General features: G+C 32.5%; 1 protein-coding gene across 1 annotated transcript in view; it reads left to right on the top strand.

Moving 5' to 3' along the window:
• Positions 1–20,557, top strand: part of CPS1 (carbamoyl-phosphate synthase 1) — a 150,439-nt gene that overhangs the window by 90,375 nt on the left and 39,507 nt on the right. The window contains exons 22-24 of the mRNA XM_003765961.4: positions 13,597–13,738; positions 15,057–15,122; positions 16,327–16,390. Coding sequence (XP_003766009.1) covers positions 13,597–13,738; positions 15,057–15,122; positions 16,327–16,390 — 272 coding nt within the window. The remainder of the gene's footprint in view (positions 1–13,596; positions 13,739–15,056; positions 15,123–16,326; positions 16,391–20,557) is intronic.

Genomic DNA, 20,557 nt, shown 5'->3' with positions numbered 1-20,557 from the left:
CAGGACTACCTGACATCAAGTCTTCCCTCTGGCGCATACTGATTAGATGACCTTTGCAAAGTCACTGGACTTATTGTGTGTTATGGATAGCTTCCTAAGACCATCAGTAGCAGAGAAGATGAAAGTCTGAATTGGTTGATGGACTTTCTTTTCCTTAAAATTCCTTATACTAATGAAAACATACTGTTTGAAGTCTCATTAATAGATAAAAATAGACATGTCTTATTCACAAATAATTTGTGGGTTATCCCTGTGTTAATACTTTTGTTTCCAAATTCATTCAATAAATAATTAATTTTAATTTTAATTTGCAATACTATGCCAGTAAGTTTTAGATATTGCAAAGATGAAGTAAAGGTGCTTGACCTCAAGGACCTTACGAGTTGATTGAATAGAGACCAAAACATGTGTAAAAATAATGCCATAACACAAGAAAATATATTTATGCAATCATTGTTCTATTCTTCTTTCACTGATCTTCAAGTATATTGCAAAAAATAACACAGGTGACAAATATTATAATTCTATTTTTACAAATGGTAGAACTGAGTCACAGAGTGGTGTAATGACATCTTTTTGTGTGTGTGTGTGTGTGTGGAAAGCTGGGAGTATAGTTTGGGCTTCCTTTTTCAGTTTTATTCTTTAACCATCATAAAGTGTTTCTTTTTTCTCTTTTCTTGAGAAATGATTTTTAAACCAAGAAGCTGAATATTAAATACTCATTAACTGTTGAGTCCTAAGCATTATTTTCCTTCCTGAGTAGTTGACATCAGTAACAGCAAAAAAATCTAGTTTATAAACACCTCTCCCTCTCTCCCTGCCCCCACCCCCCAGCCCAAGATATCTTTCTTAAGGACCTTGCCTTAAACCCAGATCACTCTGACTCTCATTGATTGACCATTCTCTGCCTCATTTCTTACCTAGCCTTAATTGTTGATTAGCAAAAGATAACAACCTCTGTAAGCAGAAACAGGAACTGTCTCCCTTTGAAGACCCAATTGGAACTGGCCAGTTGTACTATCCAGTAGTAATACTTTACAAATTTGCTTCATTTGATTCTCACAAAAACTCTTTGAAGTGTATCTATTATTATCCCCATTTTTCAGATGAAGAGACTGAAGAAGACAGAAACTAAGTGTTTTCCCTAGGGTCACACAGCTCATAAGTGTCTGAGGCTGAATTTAAACTCAAATTTTCTTGATTCTAGCCCTAGCACTGTCCACTGTGCCACCTAGTTTCCTTAAAGATATGCATTCCCATCTGAACAATTTAAAAAAAAAATGACTTTGTTTAATCAACCATGAAAAGGCTCTAATTTAATTTTCAGTAAAGTAGATATTCTATCTAGAGTTGCTAACATAAGCAAGAGTGATTTTAGTTCCTGAAGCAATACTGGTCATACTTATGGTTTGGGTAGGCAACATGATCTCAAGAAGCCTGGGAAAGGAAATTGGTTCCTAAATTACTTTTTTATTTCTTTAAGGATTTTGTAAGTTCTTTTAATATGAGAGAATGTTTTTTATTTTAAAATTAGATAAAAGACTAAAAATAAATGGATATAAAACACATACACCATAGTGTAAATAACTGATATTGACTTCTTTCCTGAGAGCAAGATTAGTTAAAGGTATAAAGATCATACAGATATTAAGAAGCTTATGATAAAGAAGAACACTATGGCAGAGACCTAGAAGTCTGGAAATAATATATATATAAACAATTTTGATGATATTTTAGAGATTGAATCAGTAGATCCTGAAAATTGATTAGTATGGTAGGGAAAATAAAGAGTGAGGAAACAAAGAGAATTCAGGGTTTGAGCCTTCCGCACCTAAATAACGGTAGTGATAAGAATTACATTTGAGCACCAATTCTGAGGCATGCCCTGTAGTCAGAGATGACCAGCAATATAATTTTCAAGAAGGCTATCATGAGTGAAATGCAGAAACAAAGAGTTAAGTATAAAAGTGATATAATAAAATTGCCACACCTTTCTTCTTCAACAGCAGGAATATGAACTAATAATTTCAAATGGTGTAGGGAACATCCAGGAAGAGAAAATTCTCTTGACCGATACATTTTTTTTGGGGGAAAAAGTTTAAATTTTATTGAAATCTCAGGAAAAATGTATCTGAAGGAGAATATTTAAACTTGTGCCACATTACCATCCCTGGAAAAATATTATATCTTATTATTGTGGGTTAGCATCTAATTAGTGAGCAAAAATAGTTAAAAAAGTGGGATCAAGCGAAAGGATGCTAATGCAATTTCTATATCTTATAATCTTAGAGAGTTGTCTAGTTTAGCACACTGAAAAATTAAGGCACTTGCTCAAGATCAAATGGTAAATAGAAATTGGAGACAAGATCAAGGCCAGCATGCTATATTTCTTCTTTCATTCAGTAGTATCAAGTAATCAATTCGTTCATTAACTAATTTATGATGCATAGTGCTTGGGACGCCTTCTCTATGGATCAACTGAATTTCATCAACAGTTTAGAACACTATGTACATAGCAAGTACTTATTTGCGGAAGCAACAAGTAAATCTTTTACTCTAGGAAACCTAAGAAGTAATTCTCCTAATTTGTCCTTTGAAGTGATTACCACTTCACTGTTAGAGTGATATTAGAGAGCAGAAATAATTACTAGTACTGCTACTGATTATCACTGAGATCTCCCTTTTCCTCTGAAGATCTCCAAATGACTTAGGGAATTGAGTTGTCATACAGGTTGTCATCCTTCCAACAACAAACATCAAATATGACATGTCAGCAAATATTCAATTTTACTGGATATTCTAGGCTTACTTACACAACATATTATCTTCACCCTTTTCATTCAAGTGTTAGGAAAATTTAATCCTGACCAGGTTACATTCTGCAGAAAATTACTACAGACCAGTTATGCCAGTGGTTGGCTTCAGCTAAGCAATTTAATAAGATTCTGAGTAATGGCCTCTAGAAGTCAACAGAAAGTTATTTATTGAGAATTCCTTCTCTTGCTAATGTCCTTGGGACTACAAAAGGTATATTTTGAAAACAGCTTTGTAGGAACATGACTTGATTTAAAAACATGCTGTATTGAAGCTTCAGAAAAGTATAAAGCTGAAATTAAAGCTGATTTTTGTTATTCTGAAACAGAAACAATGGAATATAAAATATCAAAGAATCTCATTCAATCACAGTTTTATATTAGGGTACAATAAATCATTCGACTTTATTTCTTGGGCCAGATTTAATGTATTAGATTCCTTAGATTTTTGGAAAAGACCTGAGGATTTTATTAACCATGTAGATTAAAAAAAACTCAAAACATAACAATCCAAAATTTTTTCCAGTTCTGACTTTGTGACATCATTAATTAATCAATAAGCATTTATTAAATTCCTTATATGTATTATGTATATGAAGATGCAACAACAAAGGATGAAACAATCCTTACTCTCAGAAAGAGCTTACATTCATTAGTTTGGAGAACCCATTTACCAAAGCATATTCATTTTAGAGAATGGCCTGGGGCACTGAGACGAGGTTCCAGATTGCAGAGTCACACAGATAGAATTTGAATGTAGATGTTCCTGACTCATTCATTACACTATAACAGTGTTTCATGGCTGCTTTCAATTAGAGAAATTCTCTTTTAACTATTAGTCCTACTATTCTGTTATACTCTAAATAGTGAGAGAAAGTATGGCATTTATTACAGAGAGGTTCCTTTTTTTGGGTCATGAACTTCTTAGGCAATCTTATAAACTCGATAGAATAATGGAAAGCACATTCATTCTGGAGTGAGAAGATAATGGAAATTATCTATAAGTACATTTTCATCTCCATGACTATAAGTGCAGCATTCTATAGAGTTACCCACTTGTCTTTAGTTCCATTTTCAGTCTGGTCAATGGATGCCTGATGACTGATCAATGGCAAAACATCATTTTGAGAACTTTAGAGATAACAGACAATAACTAGAGTCACTTTGTATTTCTTTGTTTTCATTTTTTGTACTTAGCTTCCATTTGTGAGGAGATAAAATACAACTGAAGCTAATTTAATTCAACAATCACTTATGAGTATCTACTATGGGCAAGGCACCTGACTACAATAAGTACAGAATCAGATGTTTAATCATATAGGAACATTTCAGAACCAGTGCTAAGTAAATTCACTGTGTTTTAATAAGGCTCAAGTATCTAAAACTGGATTTAGAATACTTTTATTTAGATTTTATTTTATTTAGATTTAGATTTTTTTAGAATTAACTTAATCTGCTTTATAGGTAATGGGTCATAGGATTTAGATGGTGAGATTTTTCTAATTCCTTCTCCACCCTCAACCCAAAATTAATGGAACATTAATGTGGATATTCAAGGTGTATAGGTACAGGAAAAACCAAATAAAAAATAACACCTGTCATAGCACAAACATTTAGATCTGTGAGCAAGGTTAATTGCTAAATAAAATATATGTGGACAGTGAAAAATTCAGATGCTATGTTTTTTTTAATATCTTGATATGGTGTGACCTATACATGAAAGAGCAAAATGATGAACTGCATGTTGCGCTCTGCTCATGGCTGCTATGGAGCTACAACCATAGTATCATCAAAAAAATTGAATAGTGGAAAGGGTGGCATTTACTACAATCAACTAGCTTTCTATCTCCTGCCTTTCTAAATGTTATTGCTATTTTTGACAGTCATCTTTTGCATTTCTCTTGGGAAAGAAGCAACAATCTGTCTCCTTAAAAGAAAAGACAAAGAGATAAACAACTTTTACACTGATCTCATCATTGTAATTGCCATTTATTCTAAAGCTTGTGAAATGCCAGAAATAATCAATGAATTTAATTCATATCTCTTGGAAGAAACTACTGAGGAAGTAGGGAGTAGAATACATTTATATCAACATATATCTATATGGATTACAAATATCTTACTCCTTTCTTTTTCTTTCTCAAGCAAACATCATTACTGAACTTCAAACCCTAGGTTTCTTTCGACTTTTGGCTTGGGGAGGGAGAGGAAGGTTTGAAAAAAATACCCTATATCTTAATCAAATTGCAACCCCATCCAATAATTGTAGGCCAAGTGGAGTGCTCATTTTCACATTAGAGTTGGTGCAATCTGGAGGGAAATTTGTTTAGCATTACTTGTGAGTTGGTGGATCAGATAAAAGCCAGTCAAGTGGAAGAGAGGACTGTGTGAAGTACACTGACTCCCTTGGTAATTGCAATGCTGCAGGCGTTTCTCAAGTCAGTTAATAGATTTCCCTAGCTCCTCTATGCCAGGTGAAAATTTCCTCATTAAGGGGAATTTATTCCATTTCCTTTTATCATTTATTATTGAAGAAGTGTGAGTGGATAAAATTTCAAAGATGACAGGGTAGAATTTTAAACAACAACAACAACAAAATCTATATTGGAAACTGAAAAGAGAAAGAGGGGAGAGACTTGTATTGTTTATAAACTATAGAGCTCACTGGAGATTGAGCTCTGTAGGAGCTGAACAACACTGTCTAACCATTACATGATTATGGCAGAGTGTGTAAATGTCTGATTGTCTAGTTTTAAAACATTTTTCCCTTCTAAAAATTCAAGCTGTCATTTTGTGTGGGTAAGTATTGAGAAAAAAGAAGATTTTTGAGGTTAGAATCATAGCTACTTGTTCTTTTATCATTTTATTGTTTAAATCCAGCTATGGAATTGTGAGAGTGTAAGCTTTGAAGATTTTACCCTTGAACTATGAAGTAAGGAAAGCTGCTGGGAGAAATCAAAGAAGAACTATTATCAATATGTAGCAACATTGGTGGTTATAGAACAAATAAATAAATACGCACACACATGTGTGCCTTGGGTCTATGTGCTTGTATTTAAGGGTCAAGACAAAGACATTGCAATATAGATAAAGATATATAAAAAGGTGAATACATATTATATATCTTCATATAATGTTTGCTTGCACGAATACACTTCAATCAGTTATCACATTTCTCCTTGAAACAATAGTTCTAAAATTTGCATTCTGATATGAATGCAACACTCTTATGTTTTCTCTTTAAAACTCAATTCAGCTTAACATTTCTCATTTACAATTCAAGGCTTATATTTCCAATTTTTTTGTTATTTCATGTTTTTTGTTATTCTAAAATGAGCATTTCATTTAAACTTAAAAAAAAACCCCAGCATATTAAATTCCTGGTCCCCAAATCAGCTTTTACCTAGGCTAGTTTTTGTTGTTGTTCTTTGCTTGTATGTTTTTTTAAAGATCAGATTCTTTTTAGAACGGGCAAATCAGAGGGCTTCCTGATTCAGGCTGGTGAAAAAAAGACATTTGATTCTCCATATTGGTACATTAGCTTCACACCTGTGTAAGATTATTCATTCCATGTTTGACTATGAAGAGGTTTAACCTTATTTAAGTCACTGGCCCAAGGCTAATGAATCGTGTCTTCAGACTGTCTCTTCTTTTATTTTATTATAATGGGATACAAAATAAAGTTTTATATCAGAACGAGCTGCAAATGAAGCCAATTTTCTTTCTCTGTCAGTAATGCAATGACAGCCAGTCCTTTGTTTTTCAGTGGCAGATAAAAGAGAGTGAAATATATAGAAAAACAATACACTCATTTTCTTGGGGTTAAGTCCCTTCGCTCATACTTAGGCAACACTGAATTGGAACGGGGAAGTCTGGCTTGGTTGTGCCTTTACTAATTGCTATTTGAGTCAGCATCAGCATCTATTTTGTGAGACAGGGAAATGGAATCAATTGCTTCATTTCATGAAATCTTAGAGGTTAAAACATAGAGCATTAGATTGTATATAAATTAAATATTGAGAAATATATTTTTCCTGGAACTTGTGCTTATATTCATGTTCCTGATGGAATATTTACTATGCAATCTAAGGTAACCAGTGACATGGTTGCATATTTTTGTCTTGGTAACTCACTCTTATACTTAGAGGGCAACTATAATAGCAGCATTTAAAACATGTATTGGGTTGGAATTCAATTAATAAAAATAATTTATAATTTACTGAATGCTTGAAGTACTTACTAAGTGTCTGGCATTGTGCTTAAAGCTGATAAAAGATAAAAGCAAAAATAGTCTCTGTTCTCAAGAAACTTCCATTCTATTGAGAAAATAAATATACAAACATTCAAAGTATATACAGAGTGGATACCCTAGTACCCTAGAAGCTCAGGAGTGAGGTGGAGCTATTGAAAAGGGTTTCATATATGGGTGATGTTTGATCTGAATCTTGAAAGAAATCAGGAGTTCCAAGAGGAGGAGGTGAAGGAGAAAATTCTTGGCTTGGGGGACAATATGTCCTGTACCTATCCCTGGACCAAGGAACAAAGATTGGAGAATGAAGTGTTATATGGGAGAAATAATAAGTAGGACAATATGACTAAGACATTGGAGTATGCTATACACCAATGAATGGAGGAGAGTAATATGTAAGGAGATTGTAAAGATAGGAAAGTTCCAGTTTGTGAAAGCTTTAAATTCCAATGACAAGAGTTAGTATTTGATTGAAAAGGTAATAGAGAACCACTGGAATTTATTGAGTAGAAACATGACAAACTCAGACCTACACTTAAGAAATTTACTCTGGCAGTTTTGATAGTAGTGAGACAGTTGAAGAAAAGACATCAGCTGGAAGGCTACAATTCTTTAATATGAAGCAGTTAAAACCCAGCATCCGTAAAGAAGAAAGGGAATTGCATTTGCAATTCTTCTCTTTGGGATCAAATTTGGCTCTTATAATTACACAGTGTTTATGTTTTAGTTTTTCTTTCAATTTATATTTAGTCATATATATTATTTTTCTGGTTTTGTTTACTTCATTTTATATCAATTCATATAAATTTTCCTATTTTCTTCATATTCATAATTTCTTAAAGTACAGCAATATTCCATTGTATTTATGTACCACAATTTGCTTAGCAATTTCACAGTTTATGGAAATCTACTTTCTATTCTTTACTACTACAAAAAGTGAGGTTGTGGGAACAATCAACTATAAATAATAATTTGAAACTTTTATGTAAAAACAAACCCCCAATTAGTACTTAAAAATGTTACAACTTGTATGCTAATTCCTTGTTAAAAGAAGTGTCTTTTTCTGGGCATATCTCTTACACTTGTATTATGCTTGGGAGCACTAATATATCAACAAAATAAATGAACATTTTCAGATCTCCTTCCTGTCTGATAAGAAAAAGGATGGGACAGCAGAAGAATACTGGGAGTATATTGGGATTTCAAAATAAACATTTTTGAAAGGGGAGAAGTAGAGAAGGGACTTGGATATAGGATGACACTGTTGAACTCAATGTTTATTTAGGGCAGAACTTTTCAATTTTTTTTTTCAAGACTTGCATTTTGGCAGTCTAATAAAGCTATAGACACTTCCCCATAATTATGTTTTTAAATGCATAATATAAAGATATAGGATCACAATGGAAACCATTGTATATTTATTAATCATATTTATATACATATTAAACATTAGATACATGTTTAGAATATATTATTTCATCATATATATTACATAATGATCAAATATATAACATTAAATATATATTAAATATTTGTGGGTTTAAAGTCAAATTCATACCTCCAAGTCAAGAACCCTTGATTTAGGGTTATTTCTGAATCTCTACTTTTTCTATATTTTCATTTTCATTTTCATTTCATTTTTGGTTTTTTATATGGTGGAAAATTAAATTTTGAAAGAAATTAGAACTTTTGCTAACAGTATATATATATATATATATATATATATATATATATATATATATACACATACACACACACACATATATGTAGTACATTTTTTCTTTGTCTAATGGGTTAAGGAACAATAAAAAAGTGGCATGAATGTTCATGAAGAGAGGAAAATAGCACTGAATAAATGTGAGAAGGATAAATACACATTTTTCAGCCCAAATGCAATTTCGTGTTTTTTAACCACCAGTGATATATAAGATCAACCCTAACGATGTTAGTCTGCAATAATAATTGATAGATTACAAATGAGTTCCACTACACCATAATACACTTTTTCAGTAATCATATATGACTAACCTCTGAAGATGCAAATCCTCTTAACCTATTGATTGGTAGAGAATAGGACATCTGGGACCCCTTAACACTTAGGCAAGCTCAACATCCTCCTCTGCTCTCTTTTTTGGGAGGCTTTTGATCTCCTCTCTTAATACTAGGGGTTTCCTGGGAAGCTCCTGGGGTTAGTATAGTAGGACCATTATGGAAAGAAAAATGCAGATGAGCATTCTCCTTTCCCAGTACTTTTTAATAAGATTTTCAAGGAACATTAAAGACTATCTACTTACTCATTTTGCAATTGGGTCCCCATTGAAGTCCATAAATGTTAGGTGGCTTTATAGAACTTTATATTTGGAAGGGTTCTCAAAGTCCATGTGATCCAACACATATCTGAACAAGAATTTCTGCTGCATATCTCTAATAATTCAGCTTTCTATTGAACACTCCTTGTAAAGGGAGCTCATTACTACCTAATCTACTTTGTAAGACTTAAATTATTAGGAAACTCCTTTACATTCTTCTCACACTCATATGTTTTCAACTTCTGTACATTGCTCTTCTAGTTTTTGGCATCAAGAATATTTATTATTTTTTATGATAGCCCAACAGGTACTTGAAGATAGCTATCATGTCCTCCATAACCCTTTTTTATTCATCAGACATTCCTACTTATTGTCTAATGTTACATAGTGAGTAGAAAACTAGAAATTCAAACCCCCAGCAGGGTAATGCTGTTGTAATAGTGTTATTATATATAACATATTGTTTTAACAAGATGAATTAAGGATGTTAGATGGGGTAAGTATAGCACCCTGGGAGAAAATAAACCTTCTTAAAAAGTAGGAAAGGGGGATTTCACAAGGAAAGAACCAGTGGAAGGAAGAAAGCAAAATGGACAAAAAACAATGGAATTCCACTTTTAAAGTTTAAGAAATACCTATCACAGTTTCTTTTCTTAATCTTTTTTTCCCCACCTTTTTAGACATGGTAGTTTTTTTTTTTTTACTTTTAAGTCACAAAGTATGGTCTAACAGATGGCATTGTGCTACAGGAAGTCAGAAGTGTATCAGAACTTTAATGACATATGGTTGTCTATTTCAACAACTATGTTTCTTAGAGTCTTAGTTTGAGTACAATTGAAAAATGAAAGCAAACATATTTTTGCAAACATTTAAACTTTAATGTGACTTTTGATGTATTCAACAAGACTAAAGTTTCAGTGTATTTATAAAAATTGCCTTTCAAAACTTACAATTGGAAGTCATACCTCGTTTGTCAAATATTTCCATTCTCTAGATTAATGCCTGCTTGCACATTAAAAGCTGATTTATTGAAAAGACAAACATATCCTTGTCAGTAAATGTAGAATCAGAAGTCCTCATGAAATTTTTCCTTTTATTATTTCTTTTGCTAAATTAAAAGTAAGTAGAAGCCATAACATATTGAGAGCCTTAATAATTTTGGTTCGGCCTTACTTACTAAGCCAACCTTTTATTTGTAACTACTCTAAGATTGGGTGAAATCCCAGTTATAAATTGACTGGAAAAGATTTATACTTAAAATAGGAATAAATGAGGTAACTCCTTTTTTATTTGTCTTTACAAGCTTCCCTCTTACCATCTTTAATTCAAATTCCCTTTTTTCCTTTGTAGCAATGGTAGTAGGATCCAATTACCATCAACTAACAAACTCAAGTGATAAGTTAAAGTTCCAACAGAATCCAACCCCCTTACTCCCACCTGAAAGATTCAATATCAACAGTAACTGATCTTGATGACAGCAACCTTCATTCTGTCTCCTACAACAATAATAATAATAATCACTTATGTACCTACTCTATGCAAGACACTATCTTAGGTGCTAGAGAAACAATAGCACAATCTCTTTAATTGTGTAGCTTCTATCCTATTTGAAAAACATAATTTTATATATTTTCAATTTAAAATGAATGTTTCCACATATATATATATATATATATATATATATATATGGAAACACTCAATTTATATATATATTAGAGCATAGAAAGAGGATTGTATATGTATGTGAATTTCCATTTCATATAGACAGCTTTTAAGAAATTAACAATAATAATAATAATAAACTCTTGAGACAAATAGTCATGGTCATACAAAATGAATTCACAAAGTGGCCAAATCTAAAAATGTATATATTTTTTCTGTACTTTGAATCTATCTTTTCTCTGCAGGTTACTTCTAAAAGTCCTGTTTATTGTAAGATGACATGATTCTATTTGAAACACAAATCCTTGCATCTGGCCTTAAACAACTTATAATTCTAACCTCACCTTTGGTTATACTATTTTTCCTTTTTAGAAAACTTTCATTCTATTCTCTATTCAAATCCTAATCTTCCTTTATAGTTTATTCAAAGTCCCATCCCATAGACTAAACTTTATTAATTCTACTTCACACTCCTCTTTTTTCTTACCTTTTACAAGTTTTTACCTATTTACCTTTAGAGTTCCATTCTTTAAAAAATGTGATATGTTTGCTACTCTATGAAGCCTTCCCTGCTCTCCCTGTTTAGAAACGATTTTGTTCCTGAGACATCACAATTTATATTATTGTTATCTTTTTTGTTTTTGTCTTCTACTTGTAGCCAGTAAGCTTCATGAATGCAGGAACTATATCTTATCTAAAATTTACTAGGATTTTAGTGATTTTCTTATAATAGATGCTTAATAAGTGTTGAATGACTATCATATAATTTTACTTTTCATAAACTTTTTATCCTTCTGAGTTGTCATGAATTGTGTTTTGGGTATGTCTTGAATATCACAAAAGACCCAATGTTCCTTAGGAAAAGATCATAATCTTATTTCTTTAGTATCTTTAAGAGTGTTAAGCACATAGTAATCTTAACCATGTATTTCTTAATTAATTGGTCAATTTATTATTCAACAAGGAAAAGGACAAGGGAAAATGTACATAATTCTTGAGAATATTAAGCATGCAATGTAAGACTTGAAAGAAGAAGAAATTAAATTCTCTGGGGAACTATATGGCATTGATCAGAGAAGCAGCAGGAAATTTAGAGTATAGTAGCATAATAGAGACTATATTGACAGAGAAAAGTTATAACAGCACAAATAAAAGCAGTGTTCACACTAAAAGGAAAAGCTGAAATAAATACCTCATAAAACCACAATTTTCATTTTAGTTCCATATGCAAGACATGAATGAATTAAATAGAGAAGATGAGAGAAGAGGAGAGGTAGACTCAGTTTATTTAAATTAATCTCAAAGAATTATGATAATTGAAAGAACACTGGATTTGAAGCCAAAGGATCTAGTATTAAATGTTGGTTCTCATACTAACTATGAGATCTTAGACAAATCACTTAATTTCTCTTGGACTCAGTTTTCTCACCTTTAGGGTAAGATCTCTAAGGTACCTTCAAATTCTAAATCTTTAGATTTTATTAATTTTCTAACAGTCGACTTTAAGGAGTCTGCTGTTACAAGATTAATTTAAGGAGGTATCTGCTTTGTGCTATACTAAATTTGATTGTCATGGATCTTTTGGCAGTGTATTATACAAATTAAAGCCTGTTTGTTTTATTTTTGGTAATATGACATATAGACAAGGTGAAAAAGGATGAATCAAAGATGTTACCATTATTCCTTCTCTGGAAGCTGATAGAAAAGTGGCATTTGGGAAAGGGGGTGGGTGGGAGGATGGGTTCATTTTTAATATACTGAATCCAAAGTTGAAGTGGAATCAAGATAAATTCTGGGTAGCTGGAAATTTGAAATTGGAGATATCGGCCAGAACGCAAGGCCACTTAGATTTTACTAATGGTGCTAGTTGAAAATATGTGAGTGGATAAGAGTCCCCCAGGGACAGGTCTAGGAATAAATGAGCAGAGGGCTGGGGAAAGCATTGGAAAAGATAACAAAAGAAGGGAGAAGAATTAGCAAAAAATACAACGAAGTATCAGAGAAGGTGCAGAAAGATTAGATACAGTCAATGTTATAGAAGTCAAAGGAGGAATTTTAAGAAGTAGATTGTAAATTCTCTGAGGGCAAAGACCACTTTTCATCTTTTCTTTGTATCTCCATTATTGTTCATTGTGTATAATATATGGTTGGAACTAAAATGATTGTTGAAATGTATTGAATTAAAATAAGAATGCCTGGTGAATAGAGTTAAATGCTGACAAGAAGAAGGATAAAATTTTTAGAATGTTATTGGATTTGGCAAAAAGGAAATATTTTGGAGGAAAAAGATGCAATTGAGTAATGAGGAATTGAAGCAAGTTTTCAGAAGATAAGAAGGGAAGTGATAGTGACAGATAAAGACCAGGGGCTTGATAATGAAAGAAAGGTGAGAGATTTAATAGAAGCTCAAGGGAATACAAAGCCTCTCAGAGGTTATTTAATATATTATGTTCTGGAACATATTTGAAGGTGGGAAAGAAGGGTCATTGGAAAGGGGGAAATTGAGAAATTCACATTTTTCTTTTCTTGATCTAATTTTGAACTTTTCTTTTGTAACTCCTAGTGATTCCATTCCAGAGGAAATTCTGAAAAAGGCAAAAGAGATAGGATTTTCAGATAAGCAAATTTCAAAATGCCTTGGATTGACTGAGGCCCAGACCCGGGAGCTGAGGGTAAAGAAAAACATACATCCTTGGGTTAAGCAGGTAAAGAATGTTATTTTCTCTTCTAGTATTTTTCTGGTAAAATGAAGAAACCTTTTAAAAAGAGCCTTTGTCAACATTTGAAATGGCTACTTGAGATATGATCCTGCTTGAAGCCTGAAAATACTTGTATATTGGTCTCCATGGTCATTAGCCTTTTTCTATAAAATTTGATTTTATGGCACCTTTAAAGAGGGTAAAGTTAAAAGTAGCCATTTCCTTAAGACGAAACAAGAAAAAAAAAGCTCTTGTCTTTTTTTGCCCGATCTGTGTCTAAATGCCATACTTTTGCTGAGAGGGACCTGAAAAACCTGATGTTAGTGACCTGCAATATAGAGTCTATGAAAAAAAAAATAGCTAACTCACTTGATAGTAACTTTTTACAGAGCAATACTTTATTTTAAGTGTCCCATCATTATGGGTTCATTTAGTATTATTGTGATAGGGCTGAGCATAATGAGTTCATCTGGTATTCATGATGATCATGCAAGAACTTTCCTAGGTATGTCATTGTAATTTTTGCCATTAGTTTAAGGGCTACCTTGACTAAAGTGCTACCAGCTGGTTTTTGTCCTTAAAAATCATTGACTGTTCCATTGTGGGCTCAGGGGGACTATATATACCCTTAGGCCCTAGTCCAGCTGCTGAATATTTTTCACTCAGCATTTATTATCTTTCTTTCTCTTTACTTTGCTCTTACAAACTTGATGAGTTCTGTTTCATTTTCTTTTCTGCACAGGACTGCATACCTGCTTTTTGAACTAAGAATTTATCTGTCCTTCCCAAACATGTTCCATGATATAAACTCTTTTCTCCCATGACTAATCATATCTTGGCTTTGGTTTTTTATTACTTCAGTGACTACCAATATCCAAGCAGTACTCTAGTTTTTAAACTAAAAACACCTTTATTTATGGACACCTTTTGGTTAAATTATATAACTAGCTCATTTATGTCACTGGATGGGCAAGTTTAGCTGATAAGCAGTTGATATAATCATCACTTGCTACACATGAGGAGGATAATTGTAGTGATGTCATAATAGTAGTAGGGGTGTGTGCTTGCACATATAAAAGCCTATTTATCTATGGGGGTGTTAATATTCTCCAAATATTTGTTGCTGAGGCAGTAATATATACTTGGAGAAATTGCCAATAAGTTTCCCTGTCATTTTCTAACAAGAAACATTTTTGTTTCTTTTGCTGTCTTGGAATTAGTAGCAAAGAAACAAAGAAATATGAATGGAAGTGATTTTAATAATATTACTGCCATAAGTATAGGTTTATCTAATATGTTGCTTTTCTCTTTTTCTTTTTTTCAGATTGACACACTGGCTGCAGAGTATCCATCAGTGACAAACTACCTCTATGTTACTTACAATGGACAGGTAAGCCTTATAAACCCTATACCTAACCTGGTTCATTAGGTTCTAGTTTTGAATCCTGGCTTCTTTTATTTTAAAGGATCTGTGTAATTATAGGCACTTCATCATTGATCACTAATTGCTTATTTGAATAATGAGAAAATTGGACCAAATGACCTTCATATTTCTTTACACACCTCAAAATCCTGTGAACCAACGGATCTCTGTTCACTCCTTAAATATCTACTGATGCTTGTGGTAAAAATGTAAACATTCTAGTCAGATGTGATCATATATTCATAATTTTGACCTTTGTCCCTTAAAAACTGGACCAAGTTGATGAAATATCTTAATAAAATATCTTAATGAAATAATAAAAGTTGATGAAATAATAATTAATCTTAATAACTAATAATAGTCTCCCAAATGAGACTATTTGGGAGAAAAAACAAACAGTAAATTGCATTAACACATATCTACTAAGTTTCTCAGACTTTCTGATATATTATAACAAGAAGGAAACCAAATGATGTCCAGTATTATAGAAATGAGCAAAGCTGTTGAAATGCTGAATACAATATGGTTCCTAGAGGTTGCATATAAAGAGACCCCTTGAACCGAGGGCCAGACTTGGTATCACAGCTCATCCTGACCTATCTTTCCAGTTTTACCCTTTCCTGCATTCTGTGATCCAGCCAAATGGTCCTTTATTCTTTTCTTCTCACACAGAACTCCATAATAATGTTGACCTTATCCCATTCTGCAAATATTCTTGCTCTTCACCTCCACTGATTTAATAAAATCCTCCTTTACCTTCAAGGGTTAGCTCAAGGACCATATTCTACATGAAGCCTTTTCTGATTCCATTAGTGAATTACATTTCAAACTATGTTCTAGTTAATTATTTTGCATTTATTTGTATGTATTTATATGTATATTTATTGTCTTCCCCAATACTCTCATCATTATGTGTTTAGAGATTTTCATTCTTTGCATTTTTATTCCCTAGCACCTAATATAGCACATACCATTTAGCAGGTGCTTAATAAATGTTTGCTAATTGAAGTCTAATATGGGGGAAAAATAAACCACTAGAGTAGTTGTTTTTCAGAATCCAAATTATTTTCCCTATTGAGTTAATTCAATTGTATGTATAGAAATAGCCATAATTAATTGTGTGAGAGAGCTACTGGGTACATTGATCATGACTTTGGTTTTTCATCCTCAGGAGCATGATGTAAAGTTTGATGATCATGGAATGATGGTGCTAGGCTGTGGACCATATCATATAGGTAAAGTTTATATTTTCCATAATTGTTAAACTGTGATGACAATGAATAGGAACTATTTTAGTTCCCATTTAGGAACTAAATTATTTTTATTAAAACAATTTATTAAAATTATTATTTTAGTTCCTGATTTAGGAACTCGGCTCCATTCGGGAGTTTTGTTCAATATATTAGGCTTTCTCTTCTTCTCTAAGCCTGTCCTTTGCACCAAATCCATTGGTATATGACTTTTATACACACTATTAAAATAACAAGTATGAATCAGTTTTTATCCCAGCACAGTAACTACTTTTTATCCTGAAAATTAAAGGGGATTACTTCATTATTTTTAGTTGAAATTTCATATCATTTAGCAAAAAAAAGAAACTTGTTGAAGATTAATTTTATATATTTTTCTCCATAAAACAAAAATAAACCTTTTCCACCCCCTCCCTCAAAGTAAATCTATATCTATAGCTAATATTTCTATAGTACTTTCAGGTTTGCAGAATGCTTTGAATATATTATCTCATTTGATCCTCACAATGACCTTGTGAGGTGAGTGCTATTAATATTCCCATTTTGCAGATGAGGAAATAGGACTGCAAATAGTGAAGTGACTTGTCCATGATCACACTACTATTAAGTATCTGAAGCAGAATTTGAACTTGGGGCCTTAATTCCAAGCCCCAATAGCCTAACTATATCACTTAGCTGCTCATAAGAAGGTTGATACTTTGTGAGAAACAGTAATATTAATTACTGTGTCTGTTGCATACCCCACAAGACACTATGCTAGGTGATGTTATGAAAATATTTATATTATTTTAACCTCTCCCCATTGTTCAAAGGATATTGAGCAAATCTTTGTCATGCTGTATTGAGCATGATTTAAAGCCCTTCATCACCTTGTCCCAACTAATCTCTTCTTTACTTAATAACTTAGCAAAACTGGCTTTCAGTTTCGCACAAATGCCATTAGCTATTACTCATCCTTGCAATATACTTCCTCCTCACCTGTCTCCCTTCTTTTAAGACACAGTTCAGGTAGCATCTTCTACCTTTCCTGATATCCTATTAACCAAACAACAAATTATCTTGTATACTTTGTATTTGGTAGTATTTCCTTGATATTCTTAATATATTTATTATTGCCTCCTACATTAGAATATAATCTCCTTGTTTGTAAGGATTGTTTCATTCCTTGTTCTGTTTTCCCCAGAGCCCTGGCCCATGCCTGATACATGATAATACTTAATAGATACTTGTCAATTGTTTTAAGAGAAACAGTGAAAGGTGAAGTTAAATGTATTACTGATATTCAGAAAGTTGGCCACTAAGTAATTAATTATTAACTTAATTAATTTGATAGCAGAGAAAATGGAATTGTCTGCTCAGTGTGCAGAGTTTGCTTGCTATCTGTGTAGGTAGAGATGGGAGTACCTACCTACAAGTTTTTTTTTTAATATTGAAGAAGTTATTTTCAAATTAAGGAGAATAAAATTATGATTTTGAATATCCACTATGAAATTCATAGCTATAACATACACATTTAACATTTGATTATATTCCACTTGGGACAAAATAGTTATATATAACTTGAATAGGCTGATTAAGGGAGATGACTTTGCTGTATCTCTACCAATTCATCTTTAAAGATACTAACCAGAGTATAGTTAGATATATGCCCTTAGAAAGCATTGAGTAATATTTTCCTTGAGTAGTTCAGGAGATATGAATGACTATTTTGTGATGTCAAGGGATTTTTTCAAAGAGAAAAAGAATACTGTCCCTAAATCAATTATTCATTCCACAAACATTTAATGTCAGTTATATAGTTTTATATATATATATATATATATATATATATATTACATATATATATAATAGTTCCATATTTCGTTTCATGTATATTTATGAATTTCATAGTAGACATTCAAAATCATAATGATGCAATTACAAAATTTTAGAAGATAGAAATTTATCTAAACCAGTTGTTTTTAACCTGAGGTATGTGAACTTGTTTTTTAATATATTGATAATTGTATTTCAACATAATTGATTTCATTGGAAGTCCTGTGCTTTTATTTTATGCATTTAAAAACATTTTTTTTCTGTGAAATAGTTCATAGGCTTTATCAGGCTGCCAAAGGAGCCTATGATACACAAAAAACTTCATAATTGTTCTAGTCTTAAAGCTGTTGACGAAAAAAGCCCAGAGTAGTTGCCCTGGATTACATTCTTATATCAAGAGTGGGGCATAAGCCCAAGTCAGTTGACAGAGCAGATCTAATTTTGTGTATGTAGATTTATATGTTATAGAATTACATTTTAATGCTTCCAAAAAGTACATCTCATACACAAAAAGAATTCTGATTGTTAAATTTCTGACCAGTGATTATTCAGTCTTCTTTGGAAATTTTCACATTTAACTTCTAAGTCAATGCAGGTTTTTATTTTTGGTCATTGTTGTTGTTAGAAGCTGTCTTCTTATCTTATCTGGGCTGGATTTCAATAATTATTCATGTTCTGATCCTGATATTGATCAGTACTGAAATTTTAACTTATTACACTTCCTGACTTGGGCCAATTTATAACACTCTCTGTCCCTTAGGTACCCTTGCCCTCTGTGCTAGAGGCTCATCAAACTAAGTGCTGGACTTAGTTTGGACACCACTTACTTTTTTTTTTTTTTTTATTTAATAGCCTTTTATTTACAGGATATATACATGGGTAACTTTACAGCATTAACAATTGCCAAACCTCTTGTTCCAATTTTCCTCTTACCCCACCTCCCTAAATGGCAGGATGACCTTGATAGATGTTAAATATATTAAAATATAACTTAGATACACAATAAGTATACATGACCACAACATTATTTTGCTGTACAAAAGAATCAGACTCTGAATTATTGTACAATTAGCTTGTGAAGAGAAATCAAAGATGCAGGTGTGCATAAATATAGGGACTAGAATTCAATGTAATGGTTTTTAGTCATCTCCCAGAGTTCTTTTCTGGGTATAGCTAGTTCAGTTCATTACTGCTCCATTAGAAATGATTTGGTTGATCTCGTTGCTGAGGATGGCCTGATCCATCAGGACTGGTCATCATCTAGTATTGTTGAGGTATATAATGATCTCCTGGTCCTGCTCATTTCACTTAGCATCAGTTCGTGTAAGTCTCTCCAGGCCTTTCTGAAATCATCCTGTTGGTCATTTCTTACAGAACAGTAATATTCCATAATTTTCATATACCACAATTTATTCAGCCATTCTCCAACTGATGGACATCCATTCAGTTTCCAGTTTCTAACCACTACAAAGGGCTGCCACAAACATTCGATGCACATACAGGTCCCTTTCCCTTCTTTATAATCTTTTGGGATATAATCCCGGTAGTAACACTGCTGGATCAAAGGGTATGCACAGTTTGATAACTTTTTGAGCATAGTTCAAACTACTCTCCAAAATGGTTGGATTCGTTCACAACTCCACCAACAATGAATCAATGTCCCAGTTTTCCCACATCCCCTCAACAATCATCATTATTTTTCCTGTCATCTTAGCCAATCGCAGGTGTGTGAAGTGGTATCTTAGAGTTGTCTTAATTTGCATTTCTCTGATTAATAATGACTTGGAGCATCTTTTCATATGACTAGAAATAGTTTCAATTTCTTCATCTGAGATTGTCTGTTCATATCCTTTGACCATTTTTCAATTGGAGAATGAGCTTGATTTTTATAAATTAGAGTTAATTCTCTATATATTTTTGGAAATAAGGCCTTTATCAGAACCTTTGACTGTAAAATATTTTCCCAGTTTATTGCTTCCTTCTAATCTTGTCTGCATTAGTTTTGTTTGTACAAAAACTTTTCAGTTTAGTATAATCAAAATTTTCTATTTTGTGATCAGTAATGATCTCTAGTTCTCTTTAGGTCATAAAACCTTCCCCTTCCACAGGTCTGAGAGGTAAACTATCCTATGTTCCTCTAATTTATTAATAATTTCATTCTTTATGCCTAGGTCATGAACCCATTTTGACCTTATCTTGACACCACTTACTTTGGATACCTACTTGGCTTTAGTTCTACTCTAGCTCAATATCCATGAAATCAAATCCATTTAGCCTCAGCTTCTTCTAGCACTACGGATTATACCGCGTACACCAGTGCTCTCAATGAGGTTTATC

This window comes from Sarcophilus harrisii, chromosome 3 (assembly GCF_902635505.1).
Source record: "Sarcophilus harrisii chromosome 3, mSarHar1.11, whole genome shotgun sequence".
Lineage (NCBI taxonomy): Eukaryota > Metazoa > Chordata > Mammalia > Dasyuromorphia > Dasyuridae > Sarcophilus > Sarcophilus harrisii.
This window is presented reverse-complemented; position numbering and strand designations above follow the sequence as displayed.